The 19,822-nt window shown below is 42.3% G+C and overlaps 1 protein-coding gene across 1 annotated transcript in view; it reads right to left on the bottom strand.

Annotated features, from left to right (window-relative positions):
• AKR1D1 (aldo-keto reductase family 1, member D1) overlaps positions 1–19,428 on the bottom strand; it is a 20,029-nt gene extending 601 nt beyond the window's left edge. The window contains exons 1-7 of the mRNA XM_010005817.1: positions 19,253–19,428; positions 13,756–13,872; positions 9,226–9,303; positions 6,873–6,995; positions 4,634–4,743; positions 3,980–4,145; positions 3,152–3,234 (exon numbers count right to left, since the gene is read on the bottom strand). Of these exons, the coding sequence (XP_010004119.1) occupies positions 3,152–3,234; positions 3,980–4,145; positions 4,634–4,743; positions 6,873–6,995; positions 9,226–9,303; positions 13,756–13,767 (572 nt within the window). The 5' untranslated portion in view covers positions 13,768–13,872; positions 19,253–19,428. The remainder of the gene's footprint in view (positions 1–3,151; positions 3,235–3,979; positions 4,146–4,633; positions 4,744–6,872; positions 6,996–9,225; positions 9,304–13,755; positions 13,873–19,252) is intronic.
• Positions 19,429–19,822: the final 394 nt, after the last annotated feature.

The raw sequence follows: 19,822 nt of genomic DNA, 5'->3' as shown, positions 1-19,822 counted from the left end.
GGGAAAGGGGATGGCTTCACTCTGTGTGTATTGTGGAAGGGGAAGACTTCTTGGTTCAGATGCCTAGAAAGACCCTCAGAACTAAGGGCTGTATTTGAAGGAGAGGTAGAGACACCAGGGTGTACTACTTATGCACTTTGAGGTGGCATGAACAGGTCTGGATCTGGTATAGTATTTTCTCAGTGTCTGCTCTCTACCTCAGCCTAGATATAGATGCTCTGCCAGGTTAATAGCACCAGTGGCAGAGGATTTACAAAGCAGCTTTAGGGTGACCCAGTTCTGGGGAGAAAAGGGATCATGGCTGCGTGCTACTGAAGGAACAGATGTTTGAGACTTCATCTAAAAACTGTATGCTCAGAGAAGATGCACAATCCAGGATCATTATAAAAGGCACAAAAGAAATCCTCAGTGTCAGCTGCAGGTGAGAAAATAACACTGTATTTGCCCATTATTGGCAAACTTGAGAAAGACAGGTGGTAGTTTTTCATTGTTAGTTTTCTTGTTTGTTTGAGAAGTGATGCTAAAACACAAGCCTTGGCTTGACAAACACTTTCCATTATCAATATCAGAAATTTCTGAAGTGCATTCTCAGGTGCCCTATGGCAGCTGACTGCCTTGCCTTACAGCAGAGCATAACAAACACTGGCATTTATCCCAGCTGTGAATCCTTCCAGTCTGGGAAGGAAACGTTACACAACATTGAAGTTAACTAACTGGAAGCATCAAACATTTTGAATGGGTTGTGCCAAAACATTTCATTCCAATATTCAGCCAAGCTGAAGTGTTTACGCACTAACAGATTGAGTTGGTTAAAAAAAACCAAAGCCAAAACAGAAACAAAAAAAACACCAAACCACAAGGCTTTGGCTTGTTTGGTTTCAGTATAATTTCACAACGTATGAGTTGCCAGTGTCATAATCTCTCCTTTCCTTCTAAGGAGCATGCTTCCTATTCTGATCTCACATGTCCAAATGCCTGAGATCCTCGAGTGAAAATTATTCACTCTGAAGAGTCAATGCAACTTGTAATTACTGGTAAGGAAGAATATTCATGGCAGAGATTGGGAGCACAAGATAAATTAAGCAGACAGGTTAATCTAAGCTTGCTCAGAACAACACTTCTAGATTTCTCCAAAGGGAGAAGAAACCGTTTCAAACAGATTTCCTGGAGTACTCATCCTTTTACAAAACCTTCTTTTTTCTGCTCAGATGCTAACCTTGGAAACTCATTTCACTGATGGCAATATCCCGTTCATGTGGGCTTACATTATCAGAACAACTGATTTGCACACAGCCCCCATAGTAGCTGATAACTGGAAGAGCCAGAGGAATGCTGGATTTTTCCGTTCCTTCTGGCATTGGCATCACAGCAGACAAAGTCTTTGCACAAAGTTGACTAACCAGAAATCTCTGTGTGGAGGCTTGACTTTTTCAGATATATATTGCTGGATGAAATAAGAAATCTCTTTAGTCTAGTAACTCATCTGTTGCAGTGTCAACTTCAAACACTGCACTGTGGGAACAAGAAGTAGGTAGATACATGTTTAGCTGCTCCTTACAAGGCAAGATCACTTTTTTTTATGAGGTGTCTTTCACAGTTGAGGTCAGACTGTATTCAAGCATTTTCCTATGAAAGATGGAGCTGGCAATGCCCATACTATGCATTCTATTTTCATTGTCCTCAGTGGCTTCTGTGACCCAATTTAGTCTAATAAAGAAAAATATTCAGTTTATTAGTTTTTGGATTGGTGGCTCATAAAGTTCTTCTCCTGTGGGCATTCGTAGCCCTTAATTTTGCTCTGGAGAAGGCTCTTGCATTTGCAGCAAGGATACATTTAAGTGTATACACACACTAAAAGTTTAAATGATGTTATAGCTCAACTTAGCAATGAAAAAACAATTTCAGATACCACAACACACAGAAGAGGTAATTTTTTAAAAACTAAAGCTGCAGACCAACTGGCTGAGCTTAAAGGTAAAAGATTAATTCCATTATGATGTTTTTAAGATAGTTCATGTTTTCTGTCGTATTTATGCAGCACAGTAACTGCTTTATTTGTTCCTTTACAACATTACCCCCCATCTTTTCAGCAATAGTCAGTATTTTATAATGCTGTTATCCAGCTTTTCATTATTTTTAATGCTTGAGCACACTACAGTCTGGCCAGACCACAGGTAATCCAAGGTAACAAGAAAAATGCATGGCAATTAGTCTCTAGCATTTGGCTACATGTTGACTACCCTGAAAATGGGTAAGTGGAAAGTTTGGCCATAAACTGTAGATGCTTGTGAGCTGAAGTAAAAACAAATGGCTTCATTCTACAGAAGAGATGTTGGGCCAGTTCGAGTCTTCTGGGGTAGCACAGCCTTCAGGTGAAGCAAAGCTACATTAGGTGCGATCGCAAGCAGCAGGAGATCAAGCCTTGCTAGGTCTCAGGAGAGAAAATTACCAAGTGGTCTAGCAGTTGAACAAGATGCTTAGTTTTCTGTATTCCATATAAGAAGGTACAACTCAACATGACAGCAGAAGACAGAGATTACTGACGAAGGCAGCATCAGAAGAAAGACCAAAGCAAAGCTTCTGATCACTTGTGGTCATTAAGATGTCTCATGGTTTATGATAAATGTGGGTAGGCAAATGTTGATGTTCTAACCAAAGTATTAAGCAAGACGGAGCTGAGCAAGAACAAGTTGCTTCTGGACATACTAGGTTTAGAAGCCCTAAGCCATTGCAACCTGGCTGGCTGAGCACTGGAAGTGAAGGTGGGAAGGAAGGGAAAGACAAGAAAGTGCTCCTCAGCTCTGATATCCACATTGCTAGATAGGGACACTGCTACATCTTGTGAGTGGCTGAGAGCATCATTACAATGTGTAGCAGAAAATGTTTAAGGAGATGGAATAGCAAGATAGAGTCACTTGCTACTAGGTAGGCTTTTGACATCTGAGCTGTAAGCCTGTATTGCACAATTATTTCTGCAATGGGTTCAGAAGCATGTTCAGACTTCCTTAAAGACCTCCCGTACTTAAGCCTTACCTTAAAATAAGGTTGGTTATACAAAAATCCATATTTAAAGCAAGTTTGTTGTGGGTTTTAAAAATTATTTAACAGACAAGAAATTTCTGTAGGAATCTAGGATTTTTCTTGGACTTACATTAACAGTTCCACATAACGAACGTTTTTGTTCAGGGCTTCAATTTCTTTCATCTCTTTTTCACTGAGAGTGAAGTCAAAGATCTAATGGAAAGAGATGTTAGGAATAAGTATTTCTGGACACAATCAACTTTCATATGTTCCAGATTTCAGAAGTCCAGTTCCCCCTCCTCCCTACTGTCTCCCCTAGAAATCCATACTTGCATGCATTTATAGGAAAGTCTTGAGCATGTGAGTAAGTCCAGTCACGTTTGCTTTATGCTCTCTTGCAAGAAGAGAAAGGTAGTCTGGTGAGTACTGAGCTACCAGCTCTGGAAACAATACACTGGTAGGGCAAATGGGGAGCAGTGTAGGCATTGAGTCCTGCAAGGGACACGGGAATAAATGTTCCACCTTATTTGGGATTGGTGGTCAAGCCAGATGTTTTCTGATGGTATGGTTATGAGTTTTTCTGGCACGTCTCTATGCAACAACCCTTTCTTAACAAAGCTGCCCCATACCTAAAGACCACGCAGAACAAGTCAGCCATTCCCAAACACCTACAACCAACCACCTTGGGTTGCCCATTTGCTGAGTTACTTCATCTTGCTTGTGCTGTTCACTGCACCAACACCAGGTGGAACTTTAGCTACTCCAGCAGATTAAAAGACACCAGAATTTTCTCTCTTCTCTATTACTGGCACATCAATGGACCATGAAGTGACGGAGACAAAAGAAGTCATATTTGGCAAAGTGTTATGTTTAGAGAAAGAAATGGGAAAATTGTCTTTTATAGGGGCTAAGCCAATGTAAATGGATTCATCCATGCACCATTGGAGTACAAATTTACCTGGAAATTCTCTCTGATGCGTTGTGGATTGAAGCTTTTTGGGATGACCACCACCCCTCGCTGGACGTTGAAGCGCAAAGCAACCTGTGCAGCTGTCTTGTTGTACTTTTTGCCTATGGCATTCAGCACAGGATCCTTCAGTAAAGGAGGTGAGGACACATTTACCCTGGAAGAATATTGTAGAAAAGAAAAGAAAACACAAACCTCCTTATCTTTAATATCTAAGCAGAGGCATCTGCTTGTTCATGGACAGCATGCTGCACCTTGTTAAAAAGTAGTGTGAAAGGTGGGAGAAAAGCTTTAGCATTTAGGCTGATGGGCTGTCAAAGGTAACTTCTTATGTGTTGTCCTAACATTGACTTAGTTTCTACTTTCTCACCTAAGCCTCAGCATTCCCAACTACAGACACTTTCTGTTAGGGGAGACCTAGGGTGATCTCCTGTACCTGTACACCTGGCATTTTTTTTTCATATGACACCATGCAGCAGGAGTGTTGCAAATTTAGATTCACAACAGTGATATTTAGACACTGAAGTTCCAAGCTACTTTGAAAAATGTGGGTAAAAATATTTTGCAGAGAGATACAGCAATGGAGAGCTATTAATCTTTTCCTGGATAGTGACCCTGTTATCAGAGACTAACATGGAAACTTACCATGATGCATCCCTTGATGTTCCCAGTGGGCTGTATCCAACAATAACAATGTCATGTTGTCTGCAAAATTCTAACAATTTGGGTTGGGTGAAATAGGGATGGCATTCAACCTATAAGAGTAAAACGGAAAGAATGATTAATCAACAGGATCAAATGCAGAAGGAGATGGTAACCTAATATTTGAGAGAGTTACAGACCAGATTGTGTTTCCAAGAAAGGATATATATAAATTAAGGAACAGAGAAATTCAGCCTGTGGTTGCTGTTCTGAGTGTACATTGCTGTGTGAAGGATTTATTTTTAATTTTTTTTGGTGGACAGCAGATCAACATCTGCGATCATAATTTTGCTGAAGGGAGTTTTTATTGGCCCCTGGGGAAAGGTGACAATAAGTGAGGGGATGGAGGTGAAGGAAGATCACTGGAGAAGCAGGCTGAAAAGGCAACCCATCTCATGTGGGTCAGATCTTTGTTTCTCTGCCTCTTGCACTCAGAGCAACTAATTTGATGATGTTTTTAGGGAAAATGTTGGCATAAGCTGTCCCAGCTAGAAGGCGGGAGGGAATATGTAAAAGGTGAGACATAGAATAGTTGGGGTTGGAAGGGACCTTAGAGATCATCTACTTGCAACCCCCATGCATGGGCAGGGGCACCTCCTGCTAGAACTGATTGCTCAAGGCCCCATCCAATCTGGCCTTGAACGCTTACAGGGAGGGGGCATCCACCACTTATCTGGGCAACCTGTTCCAGTGTCTTATCACTTTCACAGTAAAGAATTTCTTCGTAATATATCATCTAAATCTACCTTCTTTCAGCTTAAAACCGTTCCCCCTCATCCTATTGCTACATGTTTTTGTGAAAAGCCTCTCCCCAGCTTTCCTGTAGGCCTTCTTCAGGTACTGGAAGGCAACTATAAGGTCTCCCCAAAGCCTTCTCCTTCCCATGCTGAACAACCCCAACATTCTCAGCCAGCCTTGTTAGGAGAGGTGCTTCTACATAACAGTTATGACCTTGTTACAGGCTCTGTCCTCCCAAACTGCAAATGCTGTGCATTACTCCTTTACAAGCATTGATTTCCTGGCTGTACTCTGTCTCTGGGAAAGGGATGTCTACAAGGTGACAGAGCAACCACTGTTTGTAGGCAGTCTGAAGCTAGCTACCTAAGCTGGGCTTAATCTTTTGCCCAGTCTTCCTTTGCCCCAGGAAGCAGCAGTAATGCTCAGTGCAGCTTTAGGGACACGCCAGAAACTGCAGTTTGTACCTGCTGGCCATGTTAATACCAGTGAAGGTTACTGGATTTTCCTCCTCTCCCAGGCTGCCTTTCCCTGCAGACCAAAGACAGGAATGAAGGCTATAGTCAGCCTCCCTACTTTGTCCATGCCACTCCCTGCCCTCCAGACCACAAGCTAGAGGTGGGAAGTTGATCTCAGTTGGTCTTTGGCCTCTCCTCAGACACTGCTAATGTGGATATTTGTTTGTGTCAGATGAGTCAGAAGATCTTCACAGTGTTCTCTAGGAAATGCAGGGACCTGTCAAATGCCAGTCAAAGGCATTGGGTGCTCGATGGGTCCCTGACACTTACACCTTCTCTCAGCCCCACTAGTGTAATGTGACATGGACATGCCTGTCATCTTCATGGGCTTGTTCAGCTGAAGTCAGTCACTTAATGGGGTCTCCTCTAAATTAGGTTATACTCTTAACTCTTACTGACGCTGTAAGATGTCATCTTACAGAAAAGGCACAAGAAAGCAAGTACAGGAATTATAGGAGTTACTTTTTATGGCTTTTAAACTTGGAAAGCTTAGAGTGATTCCTTGTACTTAGGGTTGTTTTGTTTTGTGTCAACTGAGGTAGACATGGCTTCATTGAGAATTGCTTAGCTTGGTATGGTTTGTCTTGGGAATTTTTTGAACATGAAGTAAGGTACATGGCAGAGATTTAAGATTGGCATTGACTCAGAGCTCAACTTGGTTACGGAGCTTGGCACAAAGGCACTAGTTTTAAAGTCTTGGAGCAGGAACTGAGGAAAGTGATTGTTCCAACAGCTTAAAATATTTATCTTTAGCCTAGATAGGATGAGTAATATTTTCAAACTAGGAAGAGTCACAATATGGAGGGCAACACCTGTGTCAAAGGGTATATCACCATTCTGCATGTGTCAGCTTAGGCCATGTGTTGCCTCTGTGTTTCCTACAGGGCAGTGGCACCACAGCAGGCACTGCCCTTGCCTTGCAGTCATACCTGGTTGCTGACAGGTTTGTACTTAAGTCCTGGCTTGTTCAGGATCATCTCCAGCTGCCTGCGGTTGAAATTGGATACACCAATAGACTTTGCCAAGCCTGCATCCTTACATGCTTCCATCGCCTGCAAAGAAAGAAAAGATTGGTGGATCCCACATGTTTGTTTGATTCCTTGGAGCAAGCATGTTAGAGATAGGTGGAAGATAATCCATTCTTGGGACTGCAAAAAACCCTCTTCTGCAGCAGAACCAACAGCTCTACTAGTGTGAGGGCTGGTGCTGCCCCCACTATTCTAATCTCCATTCCTGTGTAGATCCAACTTTCCAGACCAAACCCTAATGTTTTATACCTCCTGTGAAGGTCTAATTTTTCTGGAAAGCAGAAAGATTAATCTGAGATATAAATACTAAGTGCCAGACATCTGCTTTCAAAGCATTTCGTTACTTTATGCTGCTTTAGCACCGCCTCAAAGCTGGAAGAGGGAGAATGAGCAAAACAGATTGCTTTCCTGATAAGTCAATTTATTCCTTTTGATTGTACAACAGTTTTTCATAGGAAGTCTGTCTGGCAAAATCCCCTATATATCTGCCAAGGCACATCTCAAAACCAGCACAGAAAGTAGAGTATAAATTAGACAAAAAAAGGGGGAGTGGGGAGGTGGGGGAAGAGGAATTCTAGATATTCTTCACTTCACACAAATCCTAATAGCTGAGAAAGCCTTAAGAATGCTGAATATGAATACATGCCCTGGTCTTCATTAGCTTCATCTGCTGGGTGGTTAAGGGGAGAGAAGGTCCTTGCCTATGGGCTTCCCCTTTGCTTCCCAAAACTCTGCACACTAATGATTCAGTGACTTTGAGGCAGAGCAGACCTCACCATGAAGCTGGATGCCCTTCCTGCAGGTTTTGTTATTCCTTTCCATCTCACAGGAGCTGAAAGCGGGGAGGTAAGAGGCACCATGTTTTGAATGACCTCTAGTTGGCCTCATATGCTTTGTATCACCCAGTGACAAGTCAGCAAATATAGTCATCTGGAGCCGTTTTTGCCTGCTAGCACCATACTGAGAGAGTGAAGTTATCTGGATTGAGTTTATCCAGTTCTGTTTTGATTGATGCTATTATTTGCAGGCACACACCACCACCTATTCTTTTCTTGGCTTATTAATTGAAGACTGCTACAATATATCCTTTACAATAAGCACCAGCTTGAAGATAAAAAACTAACAGTGTTGGGACAGCTGTTGCTTTCAACGTTTGAGCAACTAGGCTGTCAAAGAGAGGAATGAACTGTATCAGCCAAAGACAAGGGTAACACAAACAGATATTGTGGAAGTCCCCATTCCCTTGGAGACCCAGCCAGGATGGCTTAGCTGCCAGGGGAAAGCCCAAATCCACCCTGGGATCTCTTCTGCTCTGAACTTTCACTCAGATTTTCACCCATTTCTTTATCTGCTGTACTTCGAGTAGAGCTAAATTGGGACACAATTCCTATCCAGCTCTGAATGGTGCAAGCTGAAGTGAAGCAGGTAGTAGCCCATGATGTTTCTCTTGGCATGAACTAGGCTGAATTAGGGATGCTTTTGCAGCAGATCTGGTACAGAGGGAGAGCTGACCAGCTTTGGCCACAAACTAAAGAATGTTCAAGGCTTTTGAAAGGCAGGAATGTAAGGAGATTGCTAAATTTCACTTTCTGCCTCACCTGAGATCCTGAAGCCAAGTGGCAGTAGGCTTAAGGAGACATCTGGCAAGAGGACTATAGCTCATCACAAACAACTTTAGGATGTGATCTTTCAGGCAAATGCTACTTCCCTCCAAGTTTTTATAGCAGAAATGCTGTGAGTTCTCACTTGAAAATTCAATTTAGAAGTTCTGATGGCAAAGAGTTTGAGGGGTTTTTTTGTTTGTTTTGTATTTGGGATTTCTTTTTGTTGTTGTTTTTGTTTTTTTTATGGTGAGCTTTAGGGCAAATACTATTTTGTCTTGAAGGTGAAAAGCTTCCTTTTTGAGGAGGATCCAGTCACATCTTAGGGCTCCAACCTTCTCCTCCTGTAAAGATCTGATGAAGAGGAGAGAGAGGTAAAAACCTACAGATACCTGTACCACGTGCACTCTCTGAAAGAATTAATGTGGATGTCAGGTATTTCAACCATGTGGTTTTTTGTTATAAAATAATTAAGTGATGGCAAGAAGCAACATCCCTAGGGACAGAAGCAGAGTTTGTCCATGGAGCTAGTACAAGTTGATCCCTTTGCCCTGCCAGTATGCCTCAGCTCTGTTTTTGAAGGCCATAAGTAAAACTGAGAATAAGGATCTGTGTGTTTAATGCATATACGGATAGATGTTGTGTTTGCTTACCTCCCAAGTGGCACATAAATCTGTCTCATGGTAGATAAATTTTCCATTTTCATCTTTTGGGTAGATTACATCTCCAGGCTGAAAAGTAAAACCACATTTTTTTGTTCATTGAAGAAAAAATGTCACTCTTCTGAGCAAAGATTTTTCCACACACTCTGTTTCTACTAGCAAACAAACCAACCAACCAAACAAACAAAACTGAATCAAAAGCTTTCTGAAACACCATGAGTTCAACAGGTCTTTCAAGCTGAGCTTACCACATCCTCCACTGCTGGGTCGTCCTTGGATACACTTCTGAACTGTCACGTGAGTGCACACTCAGGAGTTCCCAGATGGCCTTGTTTTTCAACAAAGTTTTGACCTTTATGTAATGGCATCCAAAGGACTAGTCTCCTTCCGAAGCGCTGGCTTCGATTATCAACCTCTGTATTCTTTTCCACTTCTTCCCAGCCCTTCCCCTGATCCTGCTCGTGTCCTAGGCACCTAGGGAGAGTACCAGCTCTCAACAGTTGGAGGGACCATTTCCAAGAGCTACTTACTGATAGTAAAGGGCCACACATCTAGCTACAGTATATGCTGAGAACCTCTTGAGTGGATTGCCACCTTTCTTTGGGCACCAGGAGCTCTTTCTTCCTATCTCAATGCCCCATAAACTAGACTTTAGAGCTGAGTTATGAGCTGGTATTTCAGGAGCACATCTTTCTCTTATTTGCTGGTCATTTCACTGCTGTTGCAGCAATGCATTAACAATTCCTTGCCTGCAATTACACTTTTTTCATAAAAACCCTTCAGTGATTATGACACTTGATCTGCCTGCAAACTGCTACATTTTAAAGGCCTGGGTACAAGATGTTGACATGGTAACTCCTTGGGAACATGCAGCTGTGACTAATATGATCAGCAATTGGTGCCTCCCAATTCAGTCAAGAAGTTCAAATTTAAGGCATCTCATGGGAAAAGTGAACCTAAGGAAAACAAAATCTCAGATTTCAGAGGCCAGGTCTAACTTAAAGGCATATGCCTGTGTCCTCCAAGTGTGCTGGTTTTCCTCAATGAATTCCACAAAGATGAATTGTTGCCTTTGTTTTGTTGAACAAAATAAAAATAATCTTGACTAGGAGGCAGATGGCTGTTGGGTACATTTTTCTATTAGAAGGCAAACTGTTTGCCATCATAAGTTGAGGTGGAGAAACCTTATTGACAAAACCACCCTGTGGTATTTTGAAACAAAAAATTCATCCCTGTGGCATGCCAACAGACTCTCCAAGGACTGCAAACTCAACACGTAGCAGTTGGACTACTTTGATTTCAGGAGCTGAGTCTGAATTCAAGACCTTTTCAGTTCTTTCCACTTCTAATTTATTAACTTCTGTTCAACACTACTTTTTTATAGTAGTCAATAAACACTTAATTACATTAGCTAATTCATCATCTCCCTGTTTCCCTCTATTTCTATCACTTGTATTCCAATAGCAAAGTCAGGATGATTGGGGCTTTAAGACAAACTTATCTTGACTGAGAGAAGTGGTACCATCTATCGTGGATTCCACATGGATCAATTCTTCCTCCAGGGAACTGCACAAGTTGTTTGAAGTACAGTTGTCTCTGCTCGATAGTATCCAGGCAATACTTTCTCTGCCAAGCTACATTTTTATGCAAGGAAGTTCCTGAATGGAAGAACTGTCTGCAGATGGATAAAGTGCTGAGAGAAAGGCAGTGTTTTGATGATGACAGGAAGGTGGTTCCTGGGTCTTTGAAAAGTTCTTTCAGAAGTCAATCACATTTCTCAGCTTTGGGTGCTCATGAACTACACTGCACCAGTCATGCCCACAAGTGCTGTTGTCTTCTCTTGTAGGTTTCTTGGAAAAAGCCCTTCACCTTAGACTGAACATAGAGTGGCTTCCTGCCGTGCTGCTGTATGAGCACTGAAATAAATGCAACAACACTGTACAGTCACTGCCACTATGCAAGGATCACATTGTGCCATGTCACGTTCAAAGTCTGGAAGCAGTCCAAAACCTGCTAGACAATTTACTTGCATATTTAAAACATGGCAGCAGGTAACCACTGAGAAGAAAAGATGTGCTCCCAATATAATAATTTTCTCACAACACAGATGCAGGAAGACAGGTGTGCACATCCCATTGCTTCCACAAAATGGTCCTTAACAAGAAGGCTTTCTCAAGAGAGCAATTTTAACAACTTGTGAGTGCCTACTGTATAAACAGAAGGCAATAGGAAGTCACATATTGAGGTCATTGGTCTGTTTTAATTTATTCTTTTAAAATGATTGGAAGATATCTGAATGAGACTCGTTCAATGTAAGGATAAAATAACAGCTTTCCTCCTAGATGACAGAATAATTTAGTTGGGAGGGATTTGGAGATCGTTCCGTGCACAGGTACCAGCTTATGGAGGGATCAGTCATCTGAGCACAGTCCCCTAGAAAACCTGCCAGTTGATATGAGCTCCTCAGGCAGAGGCCATGTGGTGCTCTGGAGGAAACCTCTTTCTGCTGGTCAACTCCCTTGCTAGGCTGGAGGGGCTGAGCACCATGCTGGGCTAAAACGAGGAAGAACAAAAATCCTGAACGGGGAATTTGCTTGAGGGAAAAATACAGGGATGATGCAGGCTAATGTTGGTAGATCAGTGAATAATGTCACCCCAGATGTCAGCCATTTTTTATTTACCCAAAAGTGCTGGCATGGTGGAGCATTCTTCCTCCAAGTGATGTTCTCTGAAAACAGATTCCTCTTAGTCTGCCTAAAAGCCCTTGTAACAGCTTGCACCTCTGGGCACTGCAGGGTCATGTTTCTTATGGGTTTCAAACTGGGACTGTAAGTTTTGTCTCAAGTACTTCACTGGTTTCAAACAGAGGCTGCTTTTGCTAGAGGGCTTTTGAGGAAACAGGAAAGCACAACCATTGACTGACTAGGGCAGAGTAGGAGTTTGTTAGCTTTATAGCTGCACCTTCCTTACCAAAGGCAAGCATTGCATGCAGGATCGGCGTATGTGTGAGAGAGGGAGCAAAGAAAGAAAACTTGTCACCATTGTAAAAGGATCTTTTTATAGATATATTTATTTTGTATACATTTTTTTTTAAGTTATTATTTGGCACAGAAAAATGTATATTTTTCAGGCAGAAAGGTGACTTCCTTTTTTCTCTCTTCTCACTGGGGACATGAATGAGTGTCTAGGACTGCTACTCCTTTAACAACTCAGATTGTTGATACAGGCCTCAGGGAGTCAGATGTACATTACTTTAAAGCCAGCTGTCTATATCTTTATATTGTGAGACAATGACCTCCACTATGTGGGAGAATGAACTACTAGAGAATAAAAACACAAGCAAAGGGAAACAGGAAATTGCAAGTTGTGGGAAATTTTACAAAATGTACCCAAAAGGATTCTTTATGTGGGACCATATAAATAAAGTTTTAATATCTGAGTCCAGTTGCTCCTATACAGGTCTTAATGGGATATTGCTTCCTTAGGGAAAAAGGAACTGGAAGTCTAAGGTTATTGTTTCATTGGTAAATTGCTTCCTATCTGCTGCTTCTGGAAGTTACTAGTCCTTAGGAAAATATAATTTTAATAATCAGAGAACTGCCTTCCTTGCAGGAAGAAGCTAGTTTATGGCTTAAACATTTCACAGAAACCATTAGCCTGGCTAACTTTTTCCTCTCTAAGAAAAATAATCTAATTAGTTCAAAACCTCTTATAAATTAATTTTGAATCTCCTTCTTCTAACTTAATTATTATTCTATTTGCCTTTATATCGTGAACTTGGAGAGGAAAATTGTGAAGCAAGGTACAGATGGCTACGAAAGCAGAAAGTCTGGGGATTTTCAAGAGCTCCATGCGAGGGAGGTGTGCAATTCTGATGTGAGCTCCTTGAATTCAAAGGTTTTGACAAGTTGTCCACTGGGGAGGAATATCAGGCTTTAACTTTTTAGACATTTGAGAGTGAGAGATCAACAACTCATGTTTGGGACCAACTGAGGCTGTCCAAGAGGAGCACTGGGGTTAGGGAGATTAAGATCATAACCATGATTTGCCCAGTGGCTCTAGTACTACTAGAGCTAGTAATGTTTTGGGACAGAGTATGGAAATCAACTTGGTGGTTTGTCCCTTTCCCTCTCCAAACTTTGCCCCTAGCCCTTTGCTGCTTTGCATAACCACTTTCATCCAGTGACTCCCTCCTCATGGCTCAGGGAGGATTAAGACACACGTGCTGCTTCAGCTACAGTAGTTCTTCAGCACAAGGAGTGTTCAACCCTGATCACAGGGCCTGTCCTTCCAGGGGAGACACCCCATGCAACAGCTGTCATTGGCTGTTCTCACACCACCTTTAAGCCTCTCTTTGTGTGGGTAGGGTAGTGCACAGAAATGTGTGCATGCAGTATATAGCAAACATTGTCTGGCCAAAGTGCTACTTTCAACATGGACTGGAAGCTGCAGGAAAGATGGTAGATGGAGACCATAGTTCAAGCCAGTTATGCACTTTCTTTGGGTAATTTTTCTTTTTACCTTGAAAGCCATTGGCAGCTCAATAATGTAGAGGTCAACATAGTCCAGCTGCAGGATCTTCAGGGTTTTCTCCAGTGTGGGACGCACCAGCTCTGGGGGGTGGCAGGTATTCCACAGCTGAGGAGGCAAGCACAGGCTCTTTTTTGGGTGCCAGGAGGAACAGTGAGCACCCTCCAGCTGACACCCACCACACCCCACACCCCCCCCAACTCTCTCCTGTCCTTCTGATAGACCCATTCTGCACAGTGCAAAGACATTGTGGCCTACATCAATACAAGACAATGGTGAGGGGAGTTATCCTGTCTTCTGCCAGAGGCAGATGTCAAGGTTAGGATAGGAATCCTTGACCAGGACTGCCCGAGTGCTGACCTAATAAAGACATTACAAATTTGTTTATTACAATACAGTTTCTTCTGACTGTATTGCAAACTCTTGCTCAATGAACTAAGGCAGATTCTTTTTGTCTTCTGAGCTTTCCAAGCTTATGCTTTCACTGGAAAACTTTGTTCCCTCAAGAAATCTGTGGTTAGTTTTACGCTCTGAGGCAGAAGCTCAGATCATGTGAATTAGCTATCGAGCAGCCAAGCACCCAGCACAAAGAGAATCTTTTGGTTTTCTCCTGTAGTCATGGAGTCAGAGTAGTAATTTACTCCCTAGTCCTCACTGAAAGTTGTATTATTGTTTAGTTACCATAACACAGGTGTGACTAGTTAAAGCACAACCTTCTCAACCTCTTTAAGCACAACTGCTTCCTTGCAGGGTTATGCCCTGAGGTTGCCATGGACTGTGCTCAGTTGATTAGTTTTCAGTACTATCTCTAACTGAACTCTGCTGATGAAAATCTCTTGCAAGAATAAAAACGTAGTGTAGTAATTAGTAACCAGGAGCTCTTAGTAAACTGATTGCTGAAGTTAAAAGGGACAAAAACCAGAATTAACACACAATAGGCAGTTAAAGTACAATTTGCTTGCACACAATAAGCTGGGCTACTTTATCTTCCTTTTTTCAATGCACAAAACTGACATGTAGAGTCATGTTGAGGTTTTGGACACCTTTATGTGGTGGAGAAAGCTGCTGTTTGTTGGTATGGTCATTGCCTAGCCAGTTCTTCCAACAAAGCTGGCAGTCACAGCATGTCAGGGTATGGAATGAATCTATTATTGAGACATGAAACATTTCAATTGCAATTTTCAGGAGAAGATAGTGATTATAAGTGTCAAGGGACATGGTCTGGGTAAGTTTTAAAGTATTTTAGATGTCTGGGATTTTTCTAACCCAGGGGAATAACTACCTGCTTAGTTCTGCAGAGCGAAGGGCAAGTTATCTTGAAGTTCAGTTGTACTGAGAGCAACACACCTGACCCTACCCTAACCTGACACACCAAAGCAGAGGCTGACACCTGGAAATTCATCCTAGGCCTTACTCAGCTGTATGTTGCAAGGTGTGAAGGGTTTGTTATCACTAAGATGGTGGATATGCAGGCTGAGATGTACTACAGTAAAGGGAACCAGGTCCTGCTCTTGAGAGTTTTAAGCTGCTCCACTGGATTTCATTAAAGCCTTTGGTCTGGGTGTTATTTAAGCATTTTCCAATTTCAGACTTTCATTTTACATGGAAAGTGAGATGATGTTTTGGACTTCAGTATAGGTAAGGAAATGAATCTGTATACCCTTCATGTTTATTTTGTTTCATTACTGTGTTTAAGAAATTTAGTAACCTGAGGTATGTTGGTAGTTCAGGAGTTTTTCTGAGTGCCCTTTCTAGCCCAGTGCTATTGAGCTCAGCACTTGCCAGTGAATATATTTCCCTTTTAAAATCTGCAGAGGTTCTAAAGAAGCAGCCTTTAGAAGCAGCAAACATTTGTACTGTGTTAATACATAGATCATGGAAACTTTAGAGTTTCATAACTGTTTTCATGATTTTGTACAAGTTATTGTATTATCTACCTAACTAGAACCCATGTAGATGTTTGAGCAGTCAAAGCTGCCAGCTGGCTTTGGCATTTCAGGACACCACATTTCCTGGAAATGTTACTTCTTGTTTAATGAAAGAAATATCCTGGGGTGAAAAAGGACACCAGAAAGGTCTTGCTATATAAGCCAAGTGAGATGTTGGCAGTTGATATAAAACCTCTAAAATTTCTGGATGCTGAGCTGCTCTGCCTGATCAGCCAGCCAGCAACAAGAGCCAAGTACAAATGCTGATGATTTCAACTGGCAGATGCAGCCCGATTGCACCAAGTTACTATTCCAGTAACTGCCACTCAGCGGGGCTGTCCTTGTTGATGGGACCAGCCTTCAGTTTGCATTGTCTCTGTTAAGGAAAGATCTGCATGAGGGACTTGAGTCTGAAGGGTCTTGGGAATTTCCAGCACTTCTGATGTCAGTAAGGCTGAAAACAAGACCAAATTTTGTTGTGCAGCCTAATGTCAGGAATGGCCTTCTCTGTCTACCATGTTTCCCAGAAGATGCAACTGTTTGTATCAGTCAGTCATCAACCAATAGCTGATCAGGCAGTGGCTTGATACTTGAATGTAGCTCATAAGACACATATGTTAATAAGGTATATAAAGCTGAAGATACACAAGCTCATACTGGGACCAATGTTGTTCAATATCTTCATCAATGACCTGGATGAGGGTATAGAATGTACCCTCAGCAAGTTTGCTGATGACACTAAACTGGGAGGAGTGGTTGACACACCAGAAGGCTGTGCTGCCATTCAGTGAGACTTACACAGGCTAGAGAGTTGGGTGGGGAGAAACCTGATGAAGTTCAACAAGGGCAAGTGTAGAGTCTTGCATCTGGGGAAGAACAACCCCATGTACCAGTACAGGTTGGGGGCTGACCTGCTGGAGAGCAGTGTAGGTGAAAGGGACCTGGGGGTCCTGGTAGACAGGAGGATGACCATGAGCCAGCGATGTGCTCTTGTGGCCAGGAAGGCCAATGGCATCCTGGGGTGCATTAGAAAGGGTGTGGTTAGTAGGTCAAGAGAGGTTCTCCTCCCCCTCTATTCTGCATTGGTGAGGCCGCATCTGGAGTATTGTGTCCAGTTCTGGGCCCTTCAGTTCAAGAAGGACAGGGAACTGCTGGAAAGAGTCCAGCACAGAGCCACAAAGATGATTAAGGGAGTAGAACATCTCCCTTATGAGAAAAGGCTGAGGGAGCTGGGTCTCTTTAGCTTGGAGAAAAGGAGACTGAGGGGTGACCTCATCAATGTTTACAAGTATGTAAAGGGTGAGTATCAGGGAAATGGAGTTAGGCTTTTCTCAGTGATGACCAGTGATAGACAAGGGGCAATGGGTGCAAACTGGAGCATAGGAGGTTCCATTTGAATATCAGGAAGAACTTATTTCCTGTGAGAGTGACAGAGCACTGGAACAGGCTGCCCAGAGAGGCTGTGGAGTCTCCTTCACTGAAGACATTCAAAACCCACCTGGACGCGTTCCTGTGTGATGTACTCTAGGTGATCCTGCCTGGCAGGGGGGTTGGACTAGATGATCTTTCGAGGTTCCTTCCAACCCCTAAGATTCTGTGATTCATAAGACGAGGGATGTCTAGTCCTAGTCCTCCTGAGAAGTTCAGAGATTATATGAAAATGTGTGAAAACCCTGCATTGTGATGGATCAAATTGGTTGCAGATTATTTTCCATTTCTACTTTTGAACTCTTTGAAGACTATAGAGGTGCTCTAATCAACTATCACCCTGAGCACCTGAAGTTTTGTCAAGCACAAAGAGGACACGAAAGATAAATCCACATGTGTCCCATCTTGCAGTCACAAGACAGGCTGGAATGCTACAAGTTGCAGCCCTGTGGCTTGCATGATCTGCAGTTTAGGGAACAATGGAACTTGCAATCAGGAAATGAAATGCAGTTTTGCAGGTGGCTCAGTGCTTGGGTAGTGATGATCAGCTAGGAAGATCATCTAGTGATTAGATCAGACAGCTGCGTATGAAAAGGCTTAATAAAGTAAGGTTGGAATCCTCATAAAGTTTTACTGAGAGATGCAGTTTCACAGAACCTAAAGGTCCATATGGGAAAATAAACTGTAGTGGAAGCAGTTGGGAAATCTGAAGACTCAGAATTGTCAGGACATCTGGTTCTAACATTTTGGCACAACTGTGGTTTTGATATGAAAAACTACTGGTAATTTGCAGTAATGATGCTATAAAACAATTGAAAGAAAATATTTTGACTGATTCAAATCAACATATTTGGCATATGAGAGACTGAGAGACTACCCTGATAAAGGTGGAAAATTTGAGGATATGAAGCTTTTCTCAGGATGGCAAAGCTGTTACCAGTAGAAACGAGCAGAGAACTTGGAAAAGAGTTGCATACTTTACAGATTGGAAGTTGCTGTACTTGGACATTGGTCTGTAGTTGCTAAAAATCCACTTGGTCTGCAAACTACCCAATCTGAATCTTAGTCTCACAGATCACAGATCTTAACTAATTTGCTCACAGTTAAATGGGCCTCTTATCCCATGGGATCTTTCACTCTAGGAACAGTGGTATTTATTTCCAAGTCTATTGAGTAACTTTTGTGGATTACGTCTTGTTTGGGAAAGGAGAAAGGGAAAATATTAGGCTGATATGGCCAAGCAGCACTCCAGGAAGGGGAACTTGAGGCCACAAACTTCATTAGAGACTGGACCATGAGTTTTCTGGAGCCACCTGATCTTAGTTCTTCAATGTGCAATGAGCTCTCTGTTTTATACCTGGGGTCTAGTCGTTGTAGTTGTAATGGCTTTTGTCAGACACTTCATTGGACAAGGGATTTCATTCTTCTAGGAGGTAATAAACTCTTATGGCTAAGACTTTAAAGCATTAACTAGTTCATGCATTACTCCAGCCTTGTTGCTCTAGAGCAGAAGTGTGACAAATTCTTTTCTCCAAGTAAGCTGAGTCATCATCCTATAACTTTTTAATGACAGGTGATGCAGTAACTCAGGGTGTAACTTGATGAGTAAGTTTCTGGCAGTAGTACCCATGTAAGTGCTTGCTGTTCTCCCATGTACAGACACTTACATGCACATGTTTGCTCCCATCCCTTGCATTGCACAATCTCACAGCAAACTGTATGGAGAATTGCTCTAACAGTAAATAACTCCTTTGCAGGATCATTGTCCAGGCTGGGCTCAGTGTGTGACTATACAAATAGTCAGGCCAGCACAACACATTGGTCATTAACAGCTTAGGCAGCACTGCTGAGTGTAGCAATGACCTAAACTTGCAGGTACTTAGAGTACTAGGTGGAATGGATGTTGGATTGTTCCCACTGGTAACTGAGCTTTCAGCTGAGAACAACAGCAATTCCTGTGCTTTACAGAAAATCTGGTGCTCATAAAGCTCTGAGGCGTTACGTTAATGCTAGGGAAGAAAAACAAAGGATGTTTGGTCTGGAAACATGCCAGATATTGACCAATGGCATTCTTAAGAAAGTCACTCAGAAATCTTGGATTTGGTGTAAATAACCTGAGTGCAGGCTCTCACCTTGCCACAGTAAAAAATGTCTTCTCTCTTGATCTTTCCTTCAGCAATCTTCTCCCGGATGGCTTGTCCCACTTCATGCTCATTGAAGTAGACAAAGGCACCGTCAATGTGGCGGTAACCAGCATCAATGGCAATCTTCACTGACTCCAAACAGGTACCCTTGGGAGTCTAGTGGGAGAAGAAAAAGAATAAGCATAGTTTCAGCCTCCTGCTCACCTCTCCTGCAATGCTAAAGAGTCCCTGAGATACGCACAAGATACGCTTAAGCTGGATTTCATCCTGTCTAACCACCCTGCACCTCCCCAGACACCTGCATTTCACATTCCAAATAAAGATGTGCTGTGCACTTTTCTCCAAAACTGTCACAAATGTGGGATTAGACTGGGAAAAGGAGCAAAGCAAAAACATTATCTGTGTGTCTGGAAAAGAGGGAATACTAGAGTTCTCAGAAAGTAGAATTGAATGTATTTGATATGAAAATTATTTAAGAATTTCTTATTTAGAATCAAGGATTTCTGGCAACAGACATTTTATCAAACCCCTTCCTCAAATGGAAGAGGACTTTTTGGT

This window comes from Chaetura pelagica, unplaced genomic scaffold, assembly GCF_000747805.2.
Source record: "Chaetura pelagica isolate M959 unplaced genomic scaffold, ChaPel_1.0 scaffold79, whole genome shotgun sequence".
NCBI classification, from domain to species: domain Eukaryota; kingdom Metazoa; phylum Chordata; class Aves; order Apodiformes; family Apodidae; genus Chaetura; species Chaetura pelagica.
This window is presented reverse-complemented; position numbering and strand designations above follow the sequence as displayed.